Source organism: Cibotium barometz, chromosome 10 (genome assembly GCF_041138505.1).
Source record: "Cibotium barometz isolate CiBa-2024 chromosome 10, ASM4113850v1, whole genome shotgun sequence".
Lineage (NCBI taxonomy): Eukaryota > Viridiplantae > Streptophyta > Polypodiopsida > Cyatheales > Cibotiaceae > Cibotium > Cibotium barometz.
Genome location: NC_141055.1, coordinates 5,534,989 through 5,559,004, shown reverse-complemented (window position 1 = coordinate 5,559,004; position 24,016 = coordinate 5,534,989). Strand labels below are relative to the sequence as shown.

Below are 24,016 nucleotides of genomic sequence, written 5' to 3'. Positions count from 1 at the left end.
AGTTTTTTTTCTTTCTTGGTACGGCCTGCTGTAAATTGGGTTCTAGATCTATCAGCATATGCTTGGAGCTCAGCAAAGTCGGCGGCTCCTACCTTCAGACATGACAGAAGAAGAGCCTGTGTATGTGAATGCTAAGCAGTACAATGGCATCATGAGGAGGCGGCAATCCCGAGCCAAGGCTGAGTTAGAAAACAAACTAGTAAAAAGTAGGAAGGTTTGTAATCTGATAACGTCCTTATGGTGACCCTTTGCAGTATGTGCATTGTGAACAGTTCTCTTCATGGTTAGACACTGAAGAGAGCTTTTTGTTTCAGCCCTATTTGCATGAATCACGCCATCTACATGCAAAGAGGAGAGCAAGGGGATGTGGAGGCCGCTTTTCAAAAGCAAAATCAGATGAGGACACAAAGACCCACTCAAACGAGGAACCAGAAGGGCAGGCTTTGCAAGGGGGCAATACTTCTGATTAACAAGCAGGCAGGGCGAATAGGCAATTCCTTTCTGAGATCAGGGAGTCAAGGCATACAGTCACCAAGGGCATAGTAGGGGACTGTCCACTTTCGCTGGAGGTAATTAATGGCCTGCTGTGTTCTCTCATGGTAGCTGGCTCAACAAGAAAAAGGGAGACTATCATAGGTCACATTAAATACCATCACATTTTTACCTTTCAGACCCTTCGTCGGGTGGATGATGATGGCATAGTGGGAGAATTGTAGGTATATAATGGCAAGTGGTTGGCAGCAAAGAGCTATTGCAATCCAATGAAGATGTATGCTGCTTCTGCTCCCTTTCATACATAGTGACACTGCAAAACAATAGAGCTCAGCCTGTTATTTTCTTGGAATACTTCGTACACGTGGTTATGGAGGCAGTTGTTGACATCTGGGTTAAGGTGTGCATTGCTTGATTGGGCAGAGGTGGTGGAAATAGTATACCCAACGTTGTTTAAATGTTGTGCCTTGTAACAATTTGTTGTTCTGCTAATAATTGTAGTAGTGAAATAAGCAGTGGTTTGCACTTTACACAGCCTTATGTGCATTGTTGGGGGGAGTGGACTTACTTTCAAGTGATACAAAATTTTGAAGTGGGCGCCAAAAAAATATGTCGATGTTTTTAAATCTATAGCATAGTGCATAAGTGGGCCAAAATTAAAGGTTGAAATATTTGTGTTGTAGCTTCTAGCTTGAGGAGAAAAGATTAATAAGATTTTAAGCGCGTCTTACAAAATCTTCAAGCCATATGAAAATGAGGGGCACTAACCACAAAAAATGGTCATTTTTAGTGTAGCTAAAGATTATTATTAATCAACATTACATTGTTAAAGTTAGAAATTAAGTTATGATTTGCATGGAGAGAGAAAAAGAAAGAAAGAAAGATATATTAACGTCTACAAAAGGCCAAAATGACCCATAGACCAAAAGATTACATCACGTCCATGGAATACATTACCATGGGTACTAAAAATAAAAGAAAAGAACAAGACCAAGGTTGATCCCAATACAAAGAGCGTCAAGCTCTCACATACCCTAAAATGTCATGCATAGGTTGTTGCATCATGGTATCCAATGTACTTGAGCTGGTGGGAGAAAGTCCTATGGTGGTGGGAAATGATGGCTCTAATTCTCTAGTGATGATCCAAAGAGAGAGAGAGAGAGAGAGAGAGGTATTAACGTTGGTAGAATGCAACACGATGGCATATACGACCAACAGTGGGACTTGAACTCGGATGGATCATGGCCTTTGTAAAGGCCCTCGCACTAGTGAATTATAAAGAGAGAGAGAGAGAGAGAGAGAATTATATTAAGGAGTGACTCGTGTTGTTGGTGGCATAAAGTTTTTGCTTATATGTATATGTGCATACATATGCATGTGCATATGTGAGTGTGCATATGTGTGTGCATCTATGCATATGTATATATATGTCCAAGCATATGTGAGTGAGTGTGTATGCGTGTGTTTTTATATGATGTGTGTTTGTATATGCATGTGTACATGTGCAACTCTCATATAGATGTATATTTGTCTCACATATATTCTATTTGTTTGTCACATACATAGACACAATCCTCTCTCTCACACATATATGTACACATGCACTCTTTCTCTTCTCACACCCATCTCGCATGCGAATGTAATACTATTATATATTTTTGTGTCTTGATTTATATATCATTATTATGATATATTTACTATATATATGTCTTTAATTTTCTTATTTAAATTTATGTATTAGATATATAATATTATAATATATTAACATAGATTATATATATATATAAAATACCCTTACTCATTACATGTTTATATATTGTTATTATATATATTTGTATTGTATATATTTATACTTATATTTAATATATATATTTATGTAATATCCTTACTCATTATATGTTTATATATTGTTATTATATATATTTGCATTTCATATATTTATGCTTATTCTTTATAGTTTTGTATTATATTATTTATTTAAATTTTCTTCTCTCAACTTACCACCTCTCTCCCCTTTCCCCCCAATATGTGGCTTCCACTCCTCCCCTCCCCCCTCTCTCTCTCTCTCTCTCTCTCTCTCTCTCTCTGCCCCAACATGTGGCTCGTCTCCTCTCTTTTCCCTACTCCAACACTTAACCTTCTTCCAAACGCCACGTGTCCCCTTCCCTCGCAAAAGCTTGTGCATAATATATAGTAAACATATAGATAGATATATTACACACACACACACACACACACACACACACACACACACACATACATATACATATACATATACATATACATATACATATACATACATATATATATATCGGTTCCTTCTCATCACCTGAAACTAACTCCTTATATACTTTTCCTATGAGGACGTTTCTCATCATGAACTTCCATTCTTGGAAGTTTTTCTTGTGGAGCTTGTCACTCATAATCTGGGATAGACTATCAAACATGATTACCTATAACAACTTACCAAATAGTGTTTGAAAAAACTTATGTAGTTACAACAAACTTAAAATCTCCAACATAGTCACCTCCTATGGTACTAGTTATAGTGTCACTATATATGAACAAAGCACACATATATCCACCAACAACCTACAAATCTCATATTCGCTTCACAAGATGTCTTGAAACCAAATTTTTGATCCACAATCTAGGATCGTAGTTGTGGTCAGGCCCTCCAATTTGATTGCAATGGCATCATTCATGTCATCACCTTTAAAATACTTACCCATGGGTACACATAGTTACTCTCACTACTGTTCCTTTATAGACAAATTAAATCCATAATCTAGGATGCAATTAGCATGGACTTGATAAGGGTGGAAGCACACTACAAAGATGGCCTACTTTTTATCATAGGTACACATAGTAACTCTCCTACTTTTCCTTTCTAGTAAAACTAAATCCATAATTCAAGATGCAATTAGCATGGACTTGATTATTGTGGAAGCACACTACAAAGATGGCCTACTTTTTATCCTTTTCACAAATTAGTTATAAATTATTTTTTAGGTCTAAAGATAATTTTATACGATTAGAAAATATAATATTTATTTGTAATCAATGCATTGCTATCGAATGCTACCTTCCCCAAATGTGCAAACTTTTCAAAAGATATTCTCTATCTTTTCCATTTCTTCACATGTGTTATTCAAACTCTCATAGCAAGTTTCTTGTGGCTCGTTTTGAGAGCAACCCCCTTACTCCCTGTTTGTTTCTTCCTTCTCTTCCTTAGGGCTTATCTCTTAACCCCATTATGAATGCTATATTTTATAATAATTAGTAGTTATAACTTTTGAGTATAGAAAGGAACGGAACATATAAGACCTATAGGCCACGGGTGGCTTAATGTAGCGGCCACATCCCAGTTCCATGATCTACAACAATAGAAGAAGACAAACCACCAAACGAAAAAGAGAGAACACCACACCCCGATAACTCAACACCCACCACGGGAGACAAGAACCCTTAAGGTGTCTTGATGAAGATGCTAGAGCTTTATGTACATCGCCATCAAACTACATCATCTTGGAGGGCAAGAAGATTCCATGCAAGTCACCTCCTTATCCCTTCAGAATTCCCCCCTCACCACTTGCTTACTAACACCATTGTTTTACTAACTCCTCCTTAATCCCACCACCTACCACTTGGATACTGGTCATTAAGTATTCTGTGCTAGTCTACTCATTCAAGTACGCTAACTCCTCTAAAGAGCTCCTCTAAAGAGGATGTCCAGCGACCACAATGAAGACAAAAAAGAAAAACTACCAAAAATAAAATAAAGAGTACTACTGGGCACATATAAGTAACTATGTTTTGGGTGCCTCGGGTTACTTACTCCCGGACGGCCTAGTGGAAAAAGTCTTGGAACTATAAATGCCAATTTCTCTTGTTTGTAACTCATTCTCCCATTTGTACAATAGAAGTGGAGTGTTCTCTCTCCCTCTCTCTTGCAACTCTAATCTAGCATGTGTGGTATGATTAAGGTTAGGGTTTGGGAGTGATTAGTGCTATCACTTGTTCTCTCATGCTTCCCTCTTGCTTCTTCTCTCCCTCTTGCTTGAGTGATTAGGTTACCATTATGATTGTCTTTTGCGGAGATCCCACACGATCTTCGCGAGAGAGGCTACACCACCCATTAGATTAGAAACTGCCTCAATGTGACAATGAGTGTGGGAGGATAGCGGTGACGAGTAGCTACGGTGGAGCTCTCATAGGAGAATACGAGTGTGGGGCTTTGTCATTTATTGTATCTTTTTAGTAATACAATACTTTCTTGTATCTTTATTATATGCATAGCAGTTATCCAGATCAGCCATTGAAGCTTCCTTCACACAAGACCACATGAATGTGGGACTTTGTCATCTATTATATCGCTTTAGTAATACAATACTCTCTTTTATCTCTATTATATACAATTTGACTTTTAAAGTTTTGTGTTGTGAAAGATGCTCCTTGTTGGTGAGGGTTCTCTTGTGTACCGTTGCACACGGCACGTTGTATCCTCTTACACAAAATGTAGCCCAAATTTGTAGCTTGAACTCACAAGATGTGAAAAGGAAAAATGCTCAATTCTTTGCGCTTTATCTAAATACGAGATCCATTTATTTTTGAAATCATATGTAAGGTATTTATAGCTTTAAGTCTCGTTCTACAAAACAGGAACCACTTTTGTGGCTTTTAGAAATTTTATTAGAAAATCATTTCCTATTATGTACAATGTTTCAAAGAGTTTCCTTCTAGGAAAATACTAGTTGGAAAATAAAATATATACCTAAAAACTTTTAAAAATATTCAAATATTTATAATATTTAGGCATGTTTTTTAAAATCATAATTTTCTAGGTACATGATTTTTTTTTCACAACTTCTAGCATGTGCAGATCCATGTTAACAAAGCAGCAACATTCTCAAAGTAGTTTCATGCCTTTTTAAGTTTACCTACCTTTTCTATTTTTTTAAGAATTCATAATTAGCCTTAAGCCACTTCTATATCTCCATTACATGACTAGTGTTATTATTATTTTAATCATTACATGATCAATATCAATATTATTGGATTAGTGTTAATATCAATACAAAACTAGTTTTATTCTTATTTTTAACTTATTACATGAGTAGTGTTATTATTACAAGACTAGTGTTACTATTACAGGACTAGTGCTATTATTATTTTAAGCATTATATGACCAGTGTTAATATTCTTGGAAAATGATAATCCCCAATTTCCACTAGCAAATTTTGTGTCTTTTTTATGTGCCACTACTCTTGTTTATTTTCACAATAAGCTGAGTGAGTAAGGATATGCTAAGAATAGTAGCTAATTTCATATCTCAGTTTTCAAATAGGAAACATTTTTCTGAATTAGCTAGCTGGCCCGTGCTCATTTTTTGGCCACACCACCCATTGGAATTAAAGAATACCTCCTATGGGTAAGCATATGCTAAGAATAATAACTAATTTCATATCTCAATTTTAGGATAAGAAAAGTTTTATGAGTTAGCTCCTCACCCGTGCTCGCTTTTTGGTCGCCCTCCATTAGAAAGGAAACATCCCTCATCTATCTAGTTACCGTCATCTTGATTATCCTCTTCATTATAGAAAGGAAATACTAGATCTACCAATGATCTATCTCTCTATTGCACATTCTGCACAACAAGGGTCATAAACATCAATTATAAGGCTCAAATATCTCCGTTATGATGATCCAAAGTATGTGGAGTTATTCAAGATAAAGAACTTCCAACATCTTTATGAAACTTCTAAATCTTTTGTCAAGATCTTGAAATGGAATCAACATCAATTATAAGGCTTAAATATCTCCGTTATTATGGTGATTCAAACTCTGTAGAGTTCTTCAAGATAAATAACTTCCAATATCTTTAAGAAAGCTTTTGTCAAGATCTTGAAATGGAATCTAGTTCACCAATGGTTTAGTATCTTCATGAGAACCGTGGATCATTCATCTACTTCACTAAGGGTTTAGTATCTTCATGAAAACTGTGGATCATTCAACTTCCAAGCCGTTATTTAATTGAGAATAAGAACCCTTGAAAGCATTCTAAGAAGGTCGTAGCTTGGAGTTTTTAAAGAAGAAATGGACTTTTGCTTGTTAGCCACCTCATAAAAATGTCCTCTATTTAGCCACTCATTCCAAATTCCACGTGCCCGTGATTTTTCAATCATTGGCGGAGAATGTGGCTGTTTTATGGGCTTAAGACTATGCAAGACTTGACATTCATATGCACATGCACATGTATTATGCTCCTTACAAAGCTTTCACATCCTACCTCCTTTACCATGCACCCTTTGATATAAAAATGATGCTTGAAGAACGAGTGGCATAATGGAAAAGCCCCTTCACATCCCTACATAAGACCACAAGACTCTATGCATTGAAAACCCCATTGTTGGCATGCAAATAACCACTAGTTTTGGCACCCTTTTGTAGAAAATTTTGAGAGCCCATATGAAGTTCAAAATAACCCTCCTAAAAAATCATAGATCCTTCATTGGAAAACTTGGTTGAGCTCCCAAGGGCTTTCAAAAGATAGGTTGGCGTCTGTAGTATAATATTGTACACCCAAGGTAAGCCTCTATTTATTCCTTGCATGGCACAATGTGGTTGGCATATCCAAAGATTCAACTAAATCGAATATCTAATCCTCCCCTAAATTGACTCTCTAATTCTCCTCAGTGAACCCAAAAACACCTTAAAAATAGCATGCAAATGAAGATCCCAAAATGTTTTGGCCTCACTAAAAATGGTTCAATCTTGAGAACTTGACACATGGTAGCCCTAGATTTAAGACAAAACTCCACATAGCATGCAAATTAATTGTGCCCCAAAGTGTATAGGTCAAACGTGCCTTCTTTACCAGGTCAATTGGGAGAGAGAGAGAGAGCGTGTGAGAGAGAGAGACCCCCTCGCTCTATGCGGGTTGTGTGTGGGCTGCTAGCTGCCTTTTCTCATCTCAAGTGCTACTATTTTACGTGTCTCTTACCCAGCTTGCCTATAGTCCTTGACACTTGATCCCTCTCTAGGTCTAGTGCGTATGGTGCCAATTGGTGGCCCTTTCTCACAATCTTTTTGAATAGAAAATCCAATACCATGTACCCCCGCAAAGCACAAAAAATTAAAAAGATGAACTCCGTAGCCTGACAAAATCCTAAACACTTGTGGCACACTCATGGAGCTTCTCATCAATCCACCTTGCACACATGGAGTTACTCGTACTACCTAATCATATCCTAAAAATAATAATTTAAATTAGTGCTAATCATGACTTGAAAATAATAAATTAAATTAGTAATAATCTCCCCACAAGAGAGTGAAAATAATAAATTAAATTAGTGATAATCTCCCCCCCACAAAAGTTAGTTTTTGTGGCAAAATTTTGTAATGCTTATACTTTTACACCAAGGCTTGATTCAAATGTTGTCAGTGGTAAGGATCAAATCACGTTTATAATGTAATACACTTATGCTACTCCTGTCTAGCTTAAAAGTTCAGCATACCAATTATTTTTTAACTTTTCCACACCCATCTAGTAAAATTTAAAAAATACACCTAGGGTGAAATGGAACCTTACACTAATTGATGTGTTCACGATTATGTGAGCTTTTAATTCTTGGGTCATGTCCATGGTCCTTGCCACCCATGACCTGCTAGTGTTTCACTAAAAGACACCATAAAGGGGGGTTTTGCATGTTGGGGGGGTGCAAAAACTATGGTTTGGGTAAAACTATAGCTGAAATTGTGAATCTAGAATATTCATTTAAAATACAATATGTGAATGATATATCTGTGTGTATTAATATGTGCATATTATTAAATTTCGATATTTTGTGTGACAAATATCTAAATAAGCAAGTTGCACATGAGCATTATGTGCTTGAACATTGGCATGCCAAATGTAACTTTATTGTGACAATTTTTAGTGTGCATGTGCAAGAACAGGGGTTAAGTAAATGTGCTTGATATCTCTCTTGTCCTTGGTTATCTTGTGAATGCCTCTTTGACATTCGAAGAGGTAGAAAAATAACTTACATGTAGGTCTCAACCCTTTTTTATCCATGCACTCCCTCGGTTTTGGAGTTCGTGTGTGTGTGTGTGTGTGTGTGTGTGTGTGTGAGAGAGAGAGAGAGAGAGAGAGAGAGAGAGAGAGAGAGAGAGAGAGAGAGAGAGAGAGAGTTGTGAACCTACACACATGAATGTGCAACATGTACACATACATGTTTATAATAGTGTTCATCCCAACAAAATATATGCACATCTCACATTATGAGTGTATTTACGCATATAGTCACATTCGAATATAAGCTCGCAAGTTGGTACGGAGTGCAATTGAAATATTATTTCAAGGTCATTACTAAGTTTTGTTTCTACTCAAGTCCATGCTTGTGTGCTCTCTCTTGCCACATGGTAGGAGGATAGCACATCATGGATGGCAAGAGAGGGGGAGAGCTACCACGTGGAAGTAATGTATGTGGCTGCTCGAGGAACAATGGAGGAAACTAATCCCATGTCTGAGAACTCCTCTCTAGCCACGTGCCACATGGTAGCAATGTAGTACCAAGAGGGCAGTGCGCAAGCCAAAGCAGCATGTGCGGGTCAAGTACTAATTAATATAACCTTAGCTGCTTCTATGCAAATTTCTTGATGGACTATGAGTCAAGGGCTTGCTTTATTTGTTCATTGTCACCAAGCGACCTAGAACTTTCACTGGCTCCTTGGAAAAAGCCTTGGTTCTAAATAGGCCACCGACAATAAAATCCCACTTCCCTTAAATGCTATGCTGAGATAATGTCGACTTGATGACCGCCTATGCTTGGTGGGCTTTCCAAAGCCTTTGTAAGTTACCCTTTAAAAAAACCCTCCCAACAATCACCCACCCATTCATTAGGATGCTTGGGAGGGTTTCCTAATCCTACCTAATGTATGAACAGTTCATATGTCAGTCGTTACACTTTATGTAGCTTCTAGCTTACACAGCCCACAAAAATGATAGTAATTGCATATCCATGTGATAGTATGGTAATACGAGGGCTATAGAAAGTGTACATCGGCCTATGCCCTTATTGCACACAAAGTAATGCCATTTGTGCTACCAGGGTCGTGCATTTTGTGTAAGTTGACTAAGAAGGTTCTTGCTTGGGATCTTGCACCTCTCTCTCTCAGTAAAATATATAATGTGTGCAGTAGTCTCTCTTTATCTCTCTGTTTTGGTGGATGGAGAAGATCTCTCCGTAAGCTTGACCCATCTTGCTACCCGATTACACACATCTCTTTAACTTCCATGTGTCTTTAATAAAAGACACATGGAAGCCCCCACCATGCAAAGCTTTATCGCAACTTATTTGCAAGCCAACATGCACTATGGTGTGTGATTTGGAGAGAGAGAGAGAGAGAGAGAGAGAGAGAGAGAGAGAGCCTTAGGACATTGTCCAATGTATAACAAATCAAGTGTACCATATGATGGTGGAAGATAAGTGTTGGATCACTAAGAAGGCTAATAGGGTGTGGAACATCAGGAAAAGTAGAGCTTGGTGGAAGGAAGTAATCTTACTAGGCTGGTGATCTAAGATTCCATATCAAGGGAAGGTGTTCCTATGGCACATGCTACTAGTTGGAGGCCTACCATTGGGGGACCAATTGGCAAAAGCAACGGATTACTTCTGGTAATTGTGTGTTTTGTACTATATGCTTGGTGGAAACATGCTCATATCTTTTCATTTCATGTCCGTTTGGCAAAGAAGGTATGGGATTTCCTTTCTCGCATATGGATTCCATTGATGACAGATAGGCTCGTAAAGGTTAAATACTAGATTTTTTGCAAGATTCTCAATGGGCCGGATAACCCAGAACATTCAATTTTCTTTCATTTTTCAGGTGGACAGGTTTGTGGCATATCTGGTTAACTAGGAATGCCTTCATATTTGATGCAAAAGTTGGTATTACAGCTCACATAGGTCGTATAAAAGGGCTAATATTGTGGCAAGTCTCGTCCTTGCGGTCAACTCATTTGGTGGAGAATGATACCGCTATATATTGGATGAGGGTACTCCAAGCTACACCTGTGGTTCGGAGTAATAAGTGAGGGAAAGCTAGTACAACACCTAGTAGCCATGTGGCCATTTGTAAAGTAATTTTTGGTAATATATCTTCTATTACGAGAGAGAGAGAGAGAGAGAGAGAGAGAGAGAGAGAGAGAGAGAGAGAGAGAGAGAGAGAGAGAGAGAGAGAGAGAGAGAGAGAGAAGAGAGCCTATAATCGATTAAAAACTCCACCATAACCTAGTGTGACAATGTCTTGAAAAAAAAAATATAAATTGAAAAGCTCGCAAGAAAAAAAATTCCCCAATCCCTATGATGCTCCCTACCATTCACTACAATATGTGATCATTCAACACATCCTTCATTATGTTCTTGAACTCCTTAAAGTAAACCTTCTTTCATCTTCAATACGAGATCATTCAGCACATCCTTCATTATGTACTTGCCTTCCTTAACTGAAACCTTGTCATTTTCTGTAGAAAATAATTCACAATCTTGCCTACACTTTTTCTCCTCTTGTTGATGCTTGTCTTTGATATTCATTTCTACAAGTTAGCTCTTCTATGTTGTTGATCTCGTTTCTTGGAAGTTTCATAATTTCTTATTATTTGTAATTCCAATTTAGCAACAACACTTCTTCTTGAGGTACTGTTAGGCCCTTGTGGCATGGTTGTGCCCATTAAAATGCCCATCTTCTTTAATTATCATGATTGAGAAGTATGCCACTAGATGTCTATTAAAACAACATCTTACTGGAAGTAACAAAGGATAGGTCTCTAGAAGCAACACAACATTGGTCATAAAAAAGGCTGAAAATAACAAGATGATTAGCAAAGATGAGAGAAATGCTAAAACTTAAGAACAGAAGAAAGGAAGGATGAGAACATGATAAACAAGATATACAAGCTGTTGTTAGCCATAGAGCACAAAAGTAACTAAAATCCAATGTCGACATTGCTCGACACTAAACAAGAATTGTAGGCTATTGTAGTCGTAGTAGATGTGACATCTTATTGGAAGTAAGAAAGGATAGGTCTCTAGAAGCAACACAACATCGATCATAAGAAAGGCTGAAAATAACATGATTCTTAGCAAAGAAGAGAGAAATGCTAAAACTTAAGAACAAAAGAAAGGAAGGATGAGAAAATGATAAACAAGAATTGCAGGAAATGGTAAACAAGAATTGCAGGCGGTTGTAGCCATAGAGCACAAAAAAAGTAACTAAAATCCAATGTGGACATTGCTCGTTGACACTAAAAAAGAATTGCAGGCTATTGTAGTCGTAGTAGAGAAGTAACTAAAATCCAATGTCGACATTGCTAGACACTTACCATTAAAAAAAGAGTCGGTGGTACTGTCATTTAAAAATAGCTAAAATTAAATTGTCCCACTTGATTGTTTTTTAAAATTTGTTTTTTTTGTGCTATCAAGCATGTGATGGGATGTTTCTTTTAGGTCCGCTTTAGCATGCTTCCACCCTAATGTGGTGGTAGAAAAATAGACATAATTGTAGCTCAGATCTATAGCTTGGTAAAAATAGGCATGACTACTATAGCTCGGATCTATAGCTTGGTAGAAAATGGCATGTTGGATATCAATTCTCCACCCTCGTAATGTTTGCCATCATCTAGCTCATGTTTGTACGGACCACATTATGAAGAGTAGCCATGGTTGAGCAACCCAAGCACGTGACATCCCCATATTCACACGGGAAGACCATGTGACATTGCAGGCCCAAATGGGGCCCAAGATAATCTCGGATGGTTGTGGGAGGTAGGGAAATTGCATAGCACTATCTAGTTTATCTTTATAGGCCAAGTCTACACTACACAAATGGTGTCACCAACTATGACTGTGGACCTATGCGGTCATGTTATGCTCGCCCCACGTATATAGGCCTATATAGATACACAACCAACTCTTTCTCCATATAGTTCATCAGTCATCTTAGTGTGAGTTTACTCCCTAGCTTCTACTAGCATACAATCCCTAGCATATCAGTCCAGATCAATCATTATTGTAGCTTGCTTCACACGAGGATATAGGTGTGTGGTTTCATCATCTATTGTATCGTTTTAGTAATATAATTCTTTCTTGTATCTAGAAGTTCCAAATCAACCATTGTTCACACAAGCCCACATGAGTGTGGGACTTTGTCATCTATTGTATTGCTTGGTAATACAATACTCTCTTCTATCTCTATTATATCCAATTTGACTTTTAAAGATTTGTGTTGTGAAAGATCCTCCTTCTTGTGAGTGTTCTCTTGTATACATTGTGCACCGCATGTTGTATCCTCTTACACAACCTGTAGCCCAAATTTGTAGCTTGGATTCACGAGATGTGAAAAGGCAAAATGCTCAGTTCTTTGCGCTTTATCTAAATATGAGATCCATTTATTTTAAAAATCCTATGTAAGGTATTTAACGCTAGGCCTGCACTCTTAGTGTAAAATCTATTTCTTACATCTAAAATCCCTACCTCTAGCCTAGAATAGGTTTTTGCTTCTAACATTAACCTCTTTTGTGTGATTCTTATTTTGTTCAATTCTTTGTCTCAAGGGAGTGGTGGAATGAAGAGAAAACTCTCTTGGGTGTGATAAAGGTAAGCTATCTCTCCATTTGGTAGATTTTATTATAACTATAAGCAGTAGCCTTAGACTAACTAGGACATTAGTGTACATTAACTAGGACATTAGTATTTTTTTATGTTTTTTACACTAATGTACATTAGTATTTTGTATGTTTTTTACACTAATGTACATTAGTATTTTGTATGTTTTTTAAACCTAGATTAGCTTAGTCAAGATATTAACTTTAGTAGGTGTTTTTTTTTGTTCAATGGAGTTCAAAATCACGACATTGGAGTGTTGCTAAGCAACCCTATCATGTCAAAGAATTTTAAAACCTTGAAATATCAAAATCTATTGAAAATTGTGTATTTTGTTCTCTAGAATTTTCAAATCATCGATCAAGATCTAGATTGTCCCAATCCAAATCATCGACACTACATTCAGATCGCTGGTCATCCAAAATATAGACGATTGGGATCGCTTGTGTTGGAATTGTCTATATTTTAGGTCGGGTCTAATTTGATTTTTTGCATTTCAAATCATGTCGATTCCCATATCTAATCATTGCTATCCAAAGCACCACATTAATATTGTCAACCAAATCTTAGAATCAGCGAAAGATTAATATTGTGCTAGTTCATATCGTTTAACTTCCAGATCATCCATATGTCATTCGGATCATCCACCTATCATCCAGATCTAATTGGGTTTCAAAGAGTGAAAAAAACAGCAAAAAATAAAAAGAACTCCATATTGCAGTATGCATATGCATTTTTGCATGTTCTTCCCTTCCATTTTAAGCTATTTTGGATCTTGAAAATACAAAAACATTACAAAAAAAACCTCAAAAATCCAAAACCATAAAAATATCGTAAAAAGAGCCCCCCCAACAAGTGATTTTGGTGTTGGATGCATTTGTGGTCAGGTTGTATCATTGCCTAGTCCTGTCCAGCCTTTGAATACGAGACTCCATCTCAGAAGCCTGTAGTAGAATTGACCTCCCTTACTGCGCCAAACATTAGGAAGCTGAACAAGTCTTGTCCTTCACGATAAAAGATACTAGATCAATATTGTGGGATATAAACCCTATAGAGCTTTCGCCAACAAGTGGGGAATAGAGCTACAAGAGCACCATGTATTTATGGGTGAATTATTAAGAAGGGTTGAGAGAGCTCAAGAAGCTCATCCGATTGGAGAGAGACGAGCTATAAGCTCATCTGATAATTTAGCGACAATATAGGGAAACAAAGTCACACACAAACAACAAATGAAACATATGTGCTACAATGTTATGGGTATCATGAAATTGCAAAGCTTCCCATCTACATTGACCATAATGGGGTGCTCTTGGAGCGATGGTCACTTCTAAAACCATAGATCTTAGATAACCCAAAAGTTGTCTCATCACTTTGCATGATGAGCATGAGTTTTATGTAGATTTTGAAGGAAATATGTATATCCCCAAGCAAGATTCCTCCAACATCCAATCATTTGATGTGCCAAAAAAAGGGCATAAGGACTGCATAGAGTCCTTGAGAATTCAAGAACTTGTACAGAGTCGATAACCACTTATCCTTTGAATGCGATTAATAGATTCTTTCTAAGGAGGGTCTGAGTCAATCAAGGTGACATGGGCCTATACGAGGATTCCCAAGGTAACCTCTTCAGTATCACCAACACACAGAGGGATGTAGTAGAGGGAAGCCACAAGTTTCTTGATGCTCCTCTAATTACAAGTGTTATAATCCAGCTAGTGACCAAACTATATGTGGATGAGGATGGTAACACATACATCCTAAGAGAGGCCAATAAAGTGAGCGATCTTGGTAGGGGGGATTTCCCATCCGAAATAGACCTAGGACATAGGACTGTAAGGTTGAGTGAAGCAAGGACCTCCTTGAGGATATCACTCCAAGACTAGGAAGCACAACATCGAGGGGAGAATTTTTGTTTTACACCACAAGGGATACAAATTGCAAAATTGAAGCTGAGGTGAGGCTTCCCTCCACATTAGACCCAATCCAAGATGAGCACTTAGCTTCCATATGGAGGAGAACTATGAGGCAAGAGCCTTTTGGAAGAATAAAGATGGTGACCCTAATTGAACTAATAACACTAATGCACTTTTGACATAGACCTAGAACATAGGACTTTGAGGCCTCCTAAGGAGATCACTTCAAGACCAGGAAGCATAGTAGCATGAGGGGAGAATTTTTTAAACGCTCTAGTGTTGTGTGATTTTTCTTCTCAAGGACCTACTAAAGCTCCTTGTCAAGCCACTAATTCATCTCTATAGGCTCCGCAATGCTCTATGGAAGCTTGTAAATGGAAATATCAAACTAATGGTGAAGGGGATAACCAATATCTTGCTTTCTTGATGCAAAAGCATGGAAAAGATACATGAAAATCAGCCCCATGGATTGCAAGCACTCACCATTAGGATCAAAACACAATGGAATGAGAGAAAAGTGAAGATTTTGAAGAGCTATCCAACATTGCAATGTCTCATACTCTTGATGCAGCTATGGAGGCTTCAAATGGTGGCAATGGAAGATTTCAAGGTACTAAAATTGGAGATTAAGACAAATCATTCTATCATTGCAAGACACCACTCACTTGTTGTAGCATCGGAGGCTTCAATTGGTATGTGGAGAAGCTTCAATGGTGGTCATTCAACGCAGTCAGGCCGAGGTATGGGAGAAAGCATAGCAGAGAAATGTTGTTGATCCACACTCTAATTTAGCCTAATGTCTAGCTTTAATCTTGCCTAAGCTTAGGTGAACCTTATGCTAGATTAAGCTTGGCTTCCCAAGCTCCAAAACACCAAGAAGAAGGAGTATTCGCATGCAGCCACAACAGTTCCCACGGGTAGAAAACGACGACAATTTGTAGCAAGGAAGAACTCAAATCAAAGCTTGTAACATGGCCAGTCTTCCAAACTAAACAATGGCTAAGATTTCCCACACAAAGAAATCTCCATAGCCATCCAAATCAAGCACACAAAGGGGGAAAATTGGGTAAAATATTTTGGATTAAGAAAGTTAATCATGATTAACAAAAGTTCCCCAAATTTGGTCCAATCTTTTTAAAATTTGGAGCGACCACTAAAATTTGGTCCACAGTGATCCATAGCCCCCAAAAGCTTGGAAAAAACCAAAAATCAAAGAGATTTCCATCATCCCACAATCACCATGCCCATTTCTTGATCAAGAAATCAAGAAAATTAAGAAAGTCCAAGAAAATCAAGAAATCTAAGAATTCCTCAAATTTTCTTGAAACTAGGATGGAATGGATCAAAGACATAGCTCTGATACCAATGAAAGAAAGTGGCAACTAGATTATCCTAGATTTAGCCTAATTAGCCTTGGATTAGCCTAGGTTTAGAGAGATAAGAGAGAGTAAAGACATGTGTATTCTTGATTATTCAAAAGGTTACATAACATTGGCCCATTTTCACTTATATACTAGGCCACCCTTTCACACTACACTTATTAATGTCCATGGGCATGCCCAACCCTAATCCTATCCCTTAGCCCCTTTCACATCCCCTTCATCCCTTGGCCTTGGGCCCAAAATAACTTGAGTCCCTTTTTACTTTGTTACAAAAGAGCTCTTTTTACACCTACCATAAATATCTATTGTTCCAAAAAAAAAATATTTTCCACTAAGGGTGGTAGAAACATAACATTTGTTGATCGTTTCTCATTTTGCAAGTTTAGATCTTGTCACTTTAAACATTTGTTGATCATTTCTTGTTTTGATCTTGTCATTGTCCCTGTGTTAAGCATGGTGCTTATATTGATGATTTCTCATTTTGTCACTTTAGATCTTGTCATTGTCCCTAGGTTAAGCAAGTTGCTAATGTTTCTTCACGCACATGCTACTTCTAGATGTTGACGGTGGTCTTCAAGAAGCCCTATCATTTCCATGATCACCTTCTAATATGCCACATTGTCGTGCTCATCTCCTCACTGCACTTATACACACACACATTAAATGGCATCATTTACATGATCACCCTCTAATGTGCTCCTCTAATGAACCAAGAGTGGACAACCAATCACACCCCAAAATGATGTCAGTTGGACCCATATCCATGACTATCAATTCATCTTTGCATGAGCACTCTTTGTCAAACACCAAGTCCACATTCTTGCACACCATTGTGCATTGCATTTGTGCACCATTGGCCACTTGTACCATATGCAAATGATCCAATGATGAAGGCTGCATTTTTAAATTTTGCAATGACTTTGTATTGACAAAAGAGTGAGTACTCCCGCTATCAACAAGCATGTGTGCCACATGTCCATTAATGTAGGTCTTCAACCTCAATGTATATGAATCCTTGCAACCCACATATGCATCATGTAACAAAACACAATGTTGGATCCTTCTAAAATTCCTCCCAATCACCCACATAAGTAGGAAATCCATCATCAACATTTTGGCACTTCCCACCGAGATCAACTCCATCCACTTCGCATCCTTCATCATCTTCAATTACTTCAATGCATGCCGTAAATTCTTCTTCCTCAAGAGCATTGCCATCACCTTCCAATTCACTAAGGATCGCATTAGGAGTTGCATTCTTTACCTTGCATGATTACCAATGGTGGTATGATGTCGTGGGTTAATGTCTTAATTAGTATGTTAATCCATCTGTGTTGGTTATTAAATATTTTTAAACATTTAATATTTAATACCTCTACTATAAGTCAAACACATTATTGTCTAAAAAACACATGTTGTAATTGTAAATTCTATATGTCGACCTAATTTGAAAATGGCCTCATGTGCATGTAGGTAATAGTATGCATTCTTTTAGTGATGCCTCTAAGCAAGTCCTTAGTGCTACTAGATTCCCACCCCAAGCTTTCTTTTGCTTAAATGCAAGGTTTCACACGAGGTTATCCCTCAGCTCAAGGAGAAGCTCCACGTACACTAACATAAACCTTTATCTCAAGCCCTAGAGAGACTATCTCTTGCTGAATTCAACTAGCAAAGTCTTATAGGAGAGCTCACCAACTACAAATGAATGAGAGCATACCATAACAAAGTGCAACAAAATTCAACAACAAGACTGAATAAGGAGATGATATAAGAAAGTCCATTAGAGATAGAGAAATTAACATATATACAAAATGATAAGGTAAGTGAAGGAAACTTCACACAATGATTCCTCAACTCATTTAACTTTTAACTCACTTATACCTTAGTCTACTATCTGATGGTATTTTATTCATTGACACTATGGTGTAAAAAGTATTAGCCTATGCACCATATACCTTTTCCATCAAGATGTTAAAGGTACCATTTTGCAAACTTTGATTGATAGGCGGATTGCCTAGTTATCACTTGTAGATCCATTAGGAGTCAACTCCCTTACATCTAAAGTTAAGGATTGTGTGCCTAGCACTCTTGCACTCGTACTCCTTTAGTGTTGCTTGATGTCAATGAGAAGTTGAGCCTTTGTGATATGCTAAACTTTCAAACCACACAACTAAGGTCAAAAATAGAAGCTCAACTCCTTGCCTTATTATTTCACACTCTAGAGCTTAAAGAGGATGATGGAAAGGCCATGATGATTGCAAGCTAAAAAAATAAAGGTGCTGAAGATTTGGTAGGCTATATCAACCATGTTTCTATTTATGATCACCATGTTCATATCAACCTTGTTTCTTGTAATTATTGCCTTTTGAGATGCTATAAATAAAAAGGTGATTTTGTCATATTGTCATTGTCATTAACATTTTACATATCACTAATGTGTATCAAGAAGGTGATATTGTCATCTTGTCCCTTTTTTGTATAACTAATATGTGTATCTCTAGAAGTCAAGGATAGAAGTCATATTCTTGACATTTCTCCTCAAGCCTTGTCAAAGGGATGTTTAAAAATAATGCCTCCCAAGGGGAGTTAGCTTACATGTTTATTATATAATGGAAGTATTTTAGCAAGCTTCAACAAGATGGATGCCTTACATCAATATTATTGATGCCAATCTTTCACGTATTTTCACATTAACCTCCTCCATATGCTCTTACACCCATGTAAGGTATATCACAATCTTGGGCAAACATATTACATTGATTGGGGAAGTTGGAATGAAAAAGGAAAGTCGGGCACACCGAGGCATCCTCTTCAAATAGAAATTGTGGTGCACAAGGATGATCGGCTTGCAGTGACGACATTATCTGCATGGGCTCATCAGCTTGCCCATGAAGTTCCACACACGTCTCCTTTATTATTTTTCAAAATTAAGACCATTGCTAGGTTGAAGGAAACCCAATCAAATCAAGCGAGAAGAGACTACTCTGATCAATCCATTAATCTAAGCTAATCCTTTTAACCTTACAATGATACCAAGGAAAAATTTGGATCTCAAGAGGATTACAAAGTAGCAATAGTTTCATGAATAATGTTGAGCACAAAAACATTAAAATGCATTAATCAAGGCATTTTCATCAAATGAGCAAGGAGCCGCATCAATTTGAAGCTACAAGAGCATATTTTCCTCCTTGATTTACTCCCTTGGTTTAATCCGTAAAATCCCCTAATGTCTCTCAATCATCCAGATTCTTCCAATCAGCACGTAACATGGAATGTACACTTTTTCTAGATTCTTCTTTACAATCCACCAACCTTAATTTGAGGCCCTCACTTCAAATCACATTGCGAGGTGGATTAAGCGCATGGAAGTAGTACGGTGTAAGGACTCACTTAGAAACTTGCTTAGTTGGATAAACTTTTAGTCATATATGGTTGTGAAGTGTCCTTTTTATCATCTCGCTTGATTTGAAGATATTAGAAGGTAATTTGAGTTTCTCTATTGTTAGCAATAATTCCATGTAGGCTATATTTTTGCGTAAATGTTCAATAAACTTACAAAAAATGTACATTTGGAAGCTCTTACTACATATGCCTACATATGCTAACATGTTCGCATTTATTGATTACCACTTGGACAAATTATTTTTTAGTACCTACTTTTGTTTAATATGAAAATGACTTGAAAAAAAAATTATTATAAAATCAAGATTTTAGTGGGTACTAGATGCTAGGTTTTCATAAAAAAATATTAGTACTGATATAGTACCCCTTCATAGGATACCTTATTGAGCCTTATTTTCCCCAAGTCCTTTAAGTAACGTGTACGTTACACCCTTCAAAAAAAAATCATTGGCGAATTACCTTCAAAAAAAAATCATTGGCGAATTAATCATCGCCAAAAGAAATAAAATATACTGTATAAAAATCACATTATAATGTTCTTTCTGTTAGGTTACCAAAGTAACCAACATCAAATCCAAGCCTAAGTCCCTTTCAAGGACAACCATTTCCTTGCCAAAGTTACTCAACAATTATAGCAAAACTTTGGCAACTTCTACACCACCATCCAAAAGAAAATTGACTTCTACACCACCATCCAAACGAAAGCAAAACTTGGGCTCAAGAACCGCAACTATACCTTCGTTACTTGTGAATGCATGAATCACTTCCCCTTGAACCATTAGCACCAAAACCACCATGCTTGATTTCATATTTAACTGCTGGTGTTGTCAATGGCCGGGCTGCCCAGGCTATTGGGGGTAGGCCAGAACTCGGCACGCTAGGACCTAGTTACAACTGACTCACCCACGTGTGTCAAGTCTGGGCTACCTCTCTCATCAAGCCAAAAGATTTTACTGCCTAATTGACAAGGTGCTACATGTATAAAAGCAGGCAAACAAGAGGTCCAGCACCACTGATTGAATTCCAAACCTAACGCCTACAGATGGAAGCTCATCTTGGGTTTTTTTCAAGCTGATAAGCTCATTGCCCAAGCATATCCGTTGGGTAATGAAAGCCCCGTGTGTAAATGCATACTGAAAAGAAAGGCCTTCTAGCAGTTGAAACTTTTCTCTCACCATATGTGCATATAAACTCTCTCTCTCTCTCTCTCTCTCTCTCTCTCTCACACACACACACACACAGATATCTAGTACTTCAAGTTAAAAACAAAACAGCCTAAAACTTCATTGTAACCCCTGTTTTAAACAAAGGTTGAGCAACACGTCATTGTTCACGTAGAGCTCCTGGAAGACATGGTAGTATGCCCATGGCAAGGGGTCCATGGGCAGTTCCCCACCCACATCTGCAAGGAACCCCCCATGGCCCACTTCATTCACCCATAGAAAAGCAAACACTACAAAGTAAATGGTACCCACCATTCAATAACATCTAGCTGACAAAAAATAAATTTCGTTCCAATGAGCAGAAGAAAACTCAGCATTGAAGTCCACCAGCGAGAAAGTGGTGGCGTTTCTTGCCACTTCCCTATACCATGCACTTTCCCTTAGCAATCCTAACGCAGATATTAACTTAAACAAAAAATCATATTTTTCCATTTGCCTGGGCTACCTCTCTTGAAGAGCTCACCTCTCCCCATGCTTCAATCCATGTAACCATGGCATCTGCCAGTTTCGCAAAGTAAGGATCGAGTGAGTTAAGCTTGTCCCTGACCTGCTTTGATATCTCAATGTAGCACTGTTCCACTGTCGTGCAATCTTTAGGTAGTTTCACTGCCTGAAAGAAGGGAATGATCTCTTCCTGCCAGAATATACCCTTGTATTCCTTCTTGAGGTTCACAAAAGGGTTGCTGGCCTTACTGTGCCATATGTAAGGGAGACCCGTCTTCACTCCATAGCCTAAGTGATCACAAATCACCTGTACAAACAAGTGGTTGTTAGACACCCAAAAAGCCAACCCCTGTTTGAAATCAACTTCCTCAACCACATTGTGTGAGGCATCATTAACACACACAATACCATAACCTAACCAAAGAGAAGGGAAAACAATATTTATAACAGAGCTCCCATGCCCATCACACGCAAGCCAAAACTTAAACCATGTCATCGTCAGGAATGGCCTACCTTACAGCACCAGCCTGCCCACATGTCATCGTACCGGCCAATGGGCTGACCGTCCCCCATGAGCCCGAAGTACATGGCCGGACCAATGAGTTCTCTATTGAAGGCAAGGTTCATGCCACACATAGGAAACAAAGTCCCCTTTGGGATGGTCATCACAGCCTCAACATACCTGCACAACATACCAACATGGAGTATTAACCTTGGGGTTACTTACTAAGCCAGAACACTTAACAAATACCCCTTGAAAGAGTTCTAAATGCAATAAAAAGAGGGAAAATCGGATGCTAGGAAAAGAACCCTACCTTGTGTTTCTCTCGGCTGGCTTCACCAATTGCGTTGGGGCATCGTAGTCTGGAATGTTCAACCAAAGGCCATGCGAAACCGCAGTTGGAACACCCTCTCTAAGACTAAAGGGGTAGCCGCGCACAAAATCAGCACCTTGGCAGTAGGGATCGTAGAGCGTGTTGAAGAAATAAGGGGTGGAGGGCGACAACAAATTCTTGATGTGCTGTTCCAAGGCATTGATATCCTTGCCAGAGGGATCTTTGGCCACCTGAAACAGGCAGAGAATATAAAATAAGGAAAATTACTGCGTTGAAAAATTAGTGCACAAAAAGAAACCTTCACCACGATATCAAAAACACGAGCCTGATTGCTGAGCTCTCGCTTTCATCTCAGAATTTAGCATGTTGGTATTACCTCACCCCAACCACAACGTTGGATAATGACCATTTGTGCAGACATTCTGGCCCTTCAAAAAGAGCTCACTGTTCCAGAACAGAACGCTACCATATCTTGATACATAGTGGCCTCCATGTATTCCTAACACGGAATGATATGAAAAGATGCAGATCGCCAAATCTTCACTACCATATCTTGAAACATGGTGGCCATCATAAACTTGTATCTTGATAAGAATATCACCATGTACAACACACGGTCGATCATGGTTGGTGGTGGCCACCTTGTTAAACATGCAGAGCACCATATCTTCATCACCCTATCTTAATACATTGTGGATGTGTTCATGTCTAAGTTATGAAAATATGCAGATCACTATATCTTGATGTATGTGACCAGATCACCATAAGATGTTATATAGCGACCACAATACACGGCCACTGCCACATCTTGATACATGACCGCGGCCATCACCTCTGAATGATGCATCTTGCAGATCATCGTATAACGTTTGTATTGTGGTGAACAACGATATTCAGACGTATGCAGATCTGAACAAAAACAAAAAGTACGAAAAAGGAAAGATCAGAAAAATGAGGGGGGTACTTACAAAGCAGTCATCATCTATGGTGTAGATGTACTTCTTCTTGGACATCATGTAGCCAAAGCATCTGCAGGCACTATCCTTGTAGGAGATGCAGGAGGCCTTGGGGCCCAAGATGCGGTTGATATCATTACGGTTGTAGAGCTCATAATCGAAGCCTTGGGGGACATTGATCACCTTGCTGGGGTCCCCATCCTGCACGATTATCAGATGGTAGGGCTGGAAGAACGGCCTCCACATCTCCAAGAAATCAAGGTTGCGGATTGTGGGTATCACTATGTCTAGCTCGTCCTTCAATGCCATGACGGGTTTCTGGCTTCAGATCCACTCGAGCCCGATTGCAAGAAAGCGCAGAGAGGGAGAGAGAGAGAGAACCAATACACGGCGACCAGCGTAACTATATAGCCTCTGTAAATGAGATGGTTACACATACAAGGCGGCCAAAAGTCATGTGTGTGGACCTTTTTCTGAGGAGGACGGACGAAGGGTCTGACCTAATGTGTAAAGCCGTCTCGGTTGTAAATGTGAATGCCACGGTTACACATTTAAGCCGGCCATAAGTGTCTGACCATACTTTTGGGACGAACAAACCTTAATGTGTGAAGGTGTACATACCCAACATTTCTGTTGTTGTAAATGTAAATGCCACTCTTACACATTTAAGGCGGCCAAAATACGTGTCCTACTTCCATCCATC

The 24,016-nt window shown here is 38.3% G+C and overlaps 2 protein-coding genes across 5 annotated transcripts in view; one reads left to right on the top strand and one right to left on the bottom strand.

Moving 5' to 3' along the window:
• LOC147634470 (nuclear transcription factor Y subunit A-1-like) overlaps nt 1-1,026 on the top strand; it is a 43,840-nt gene extending 42,814 nt beyond the window's left edge. For all 4 annotated transcript variants that reach the window (XM_086803554.1, XM_086803553.1, XM_086803555.1 and 1 more), the window contains 2 exons: nt 47-214; nt 315-1,026. In XM_086803554.1, coding sequence (XP_086659680.1) covers nt 47-214; nt 315-470 — 324 coding nt within the window. In that variant the 3' untranslated portion in view covers nt 471-1,026. The remainder of the gene's footprint in view (nt 1-46; nt 215-314) is intronic.
• A 20,184-nt stretch (nt 1,027-21,210) lies between these two features.
• LOC147634469 (putative UDP-arabinopyranose mutase 2) lies at nt 21,211-23,731 on the bottom strand. Its single transcript, XM_086803552.1, has 4 exons — nt 23,326-23,731; nt 22,337-22,587; nt 22,035-22,203; nt 21,211-21,828 (listed from the first exon to the last, which is right to left on the bottom strand). Exons 1-4 carry the CDS (start codon nt 23,620-23,622, stop codon nt 21,496-21,498), a joined length of 1,050 nt encoding a protein of 349 aa, XP_086659678.1. The 5' UTR covers nt 23,623-23,731; the 3' UTR covers nt 21,211-21,495.
• Between the last annotated feature and the right edge of the window lie 285 nt (nt 23,732-24,016).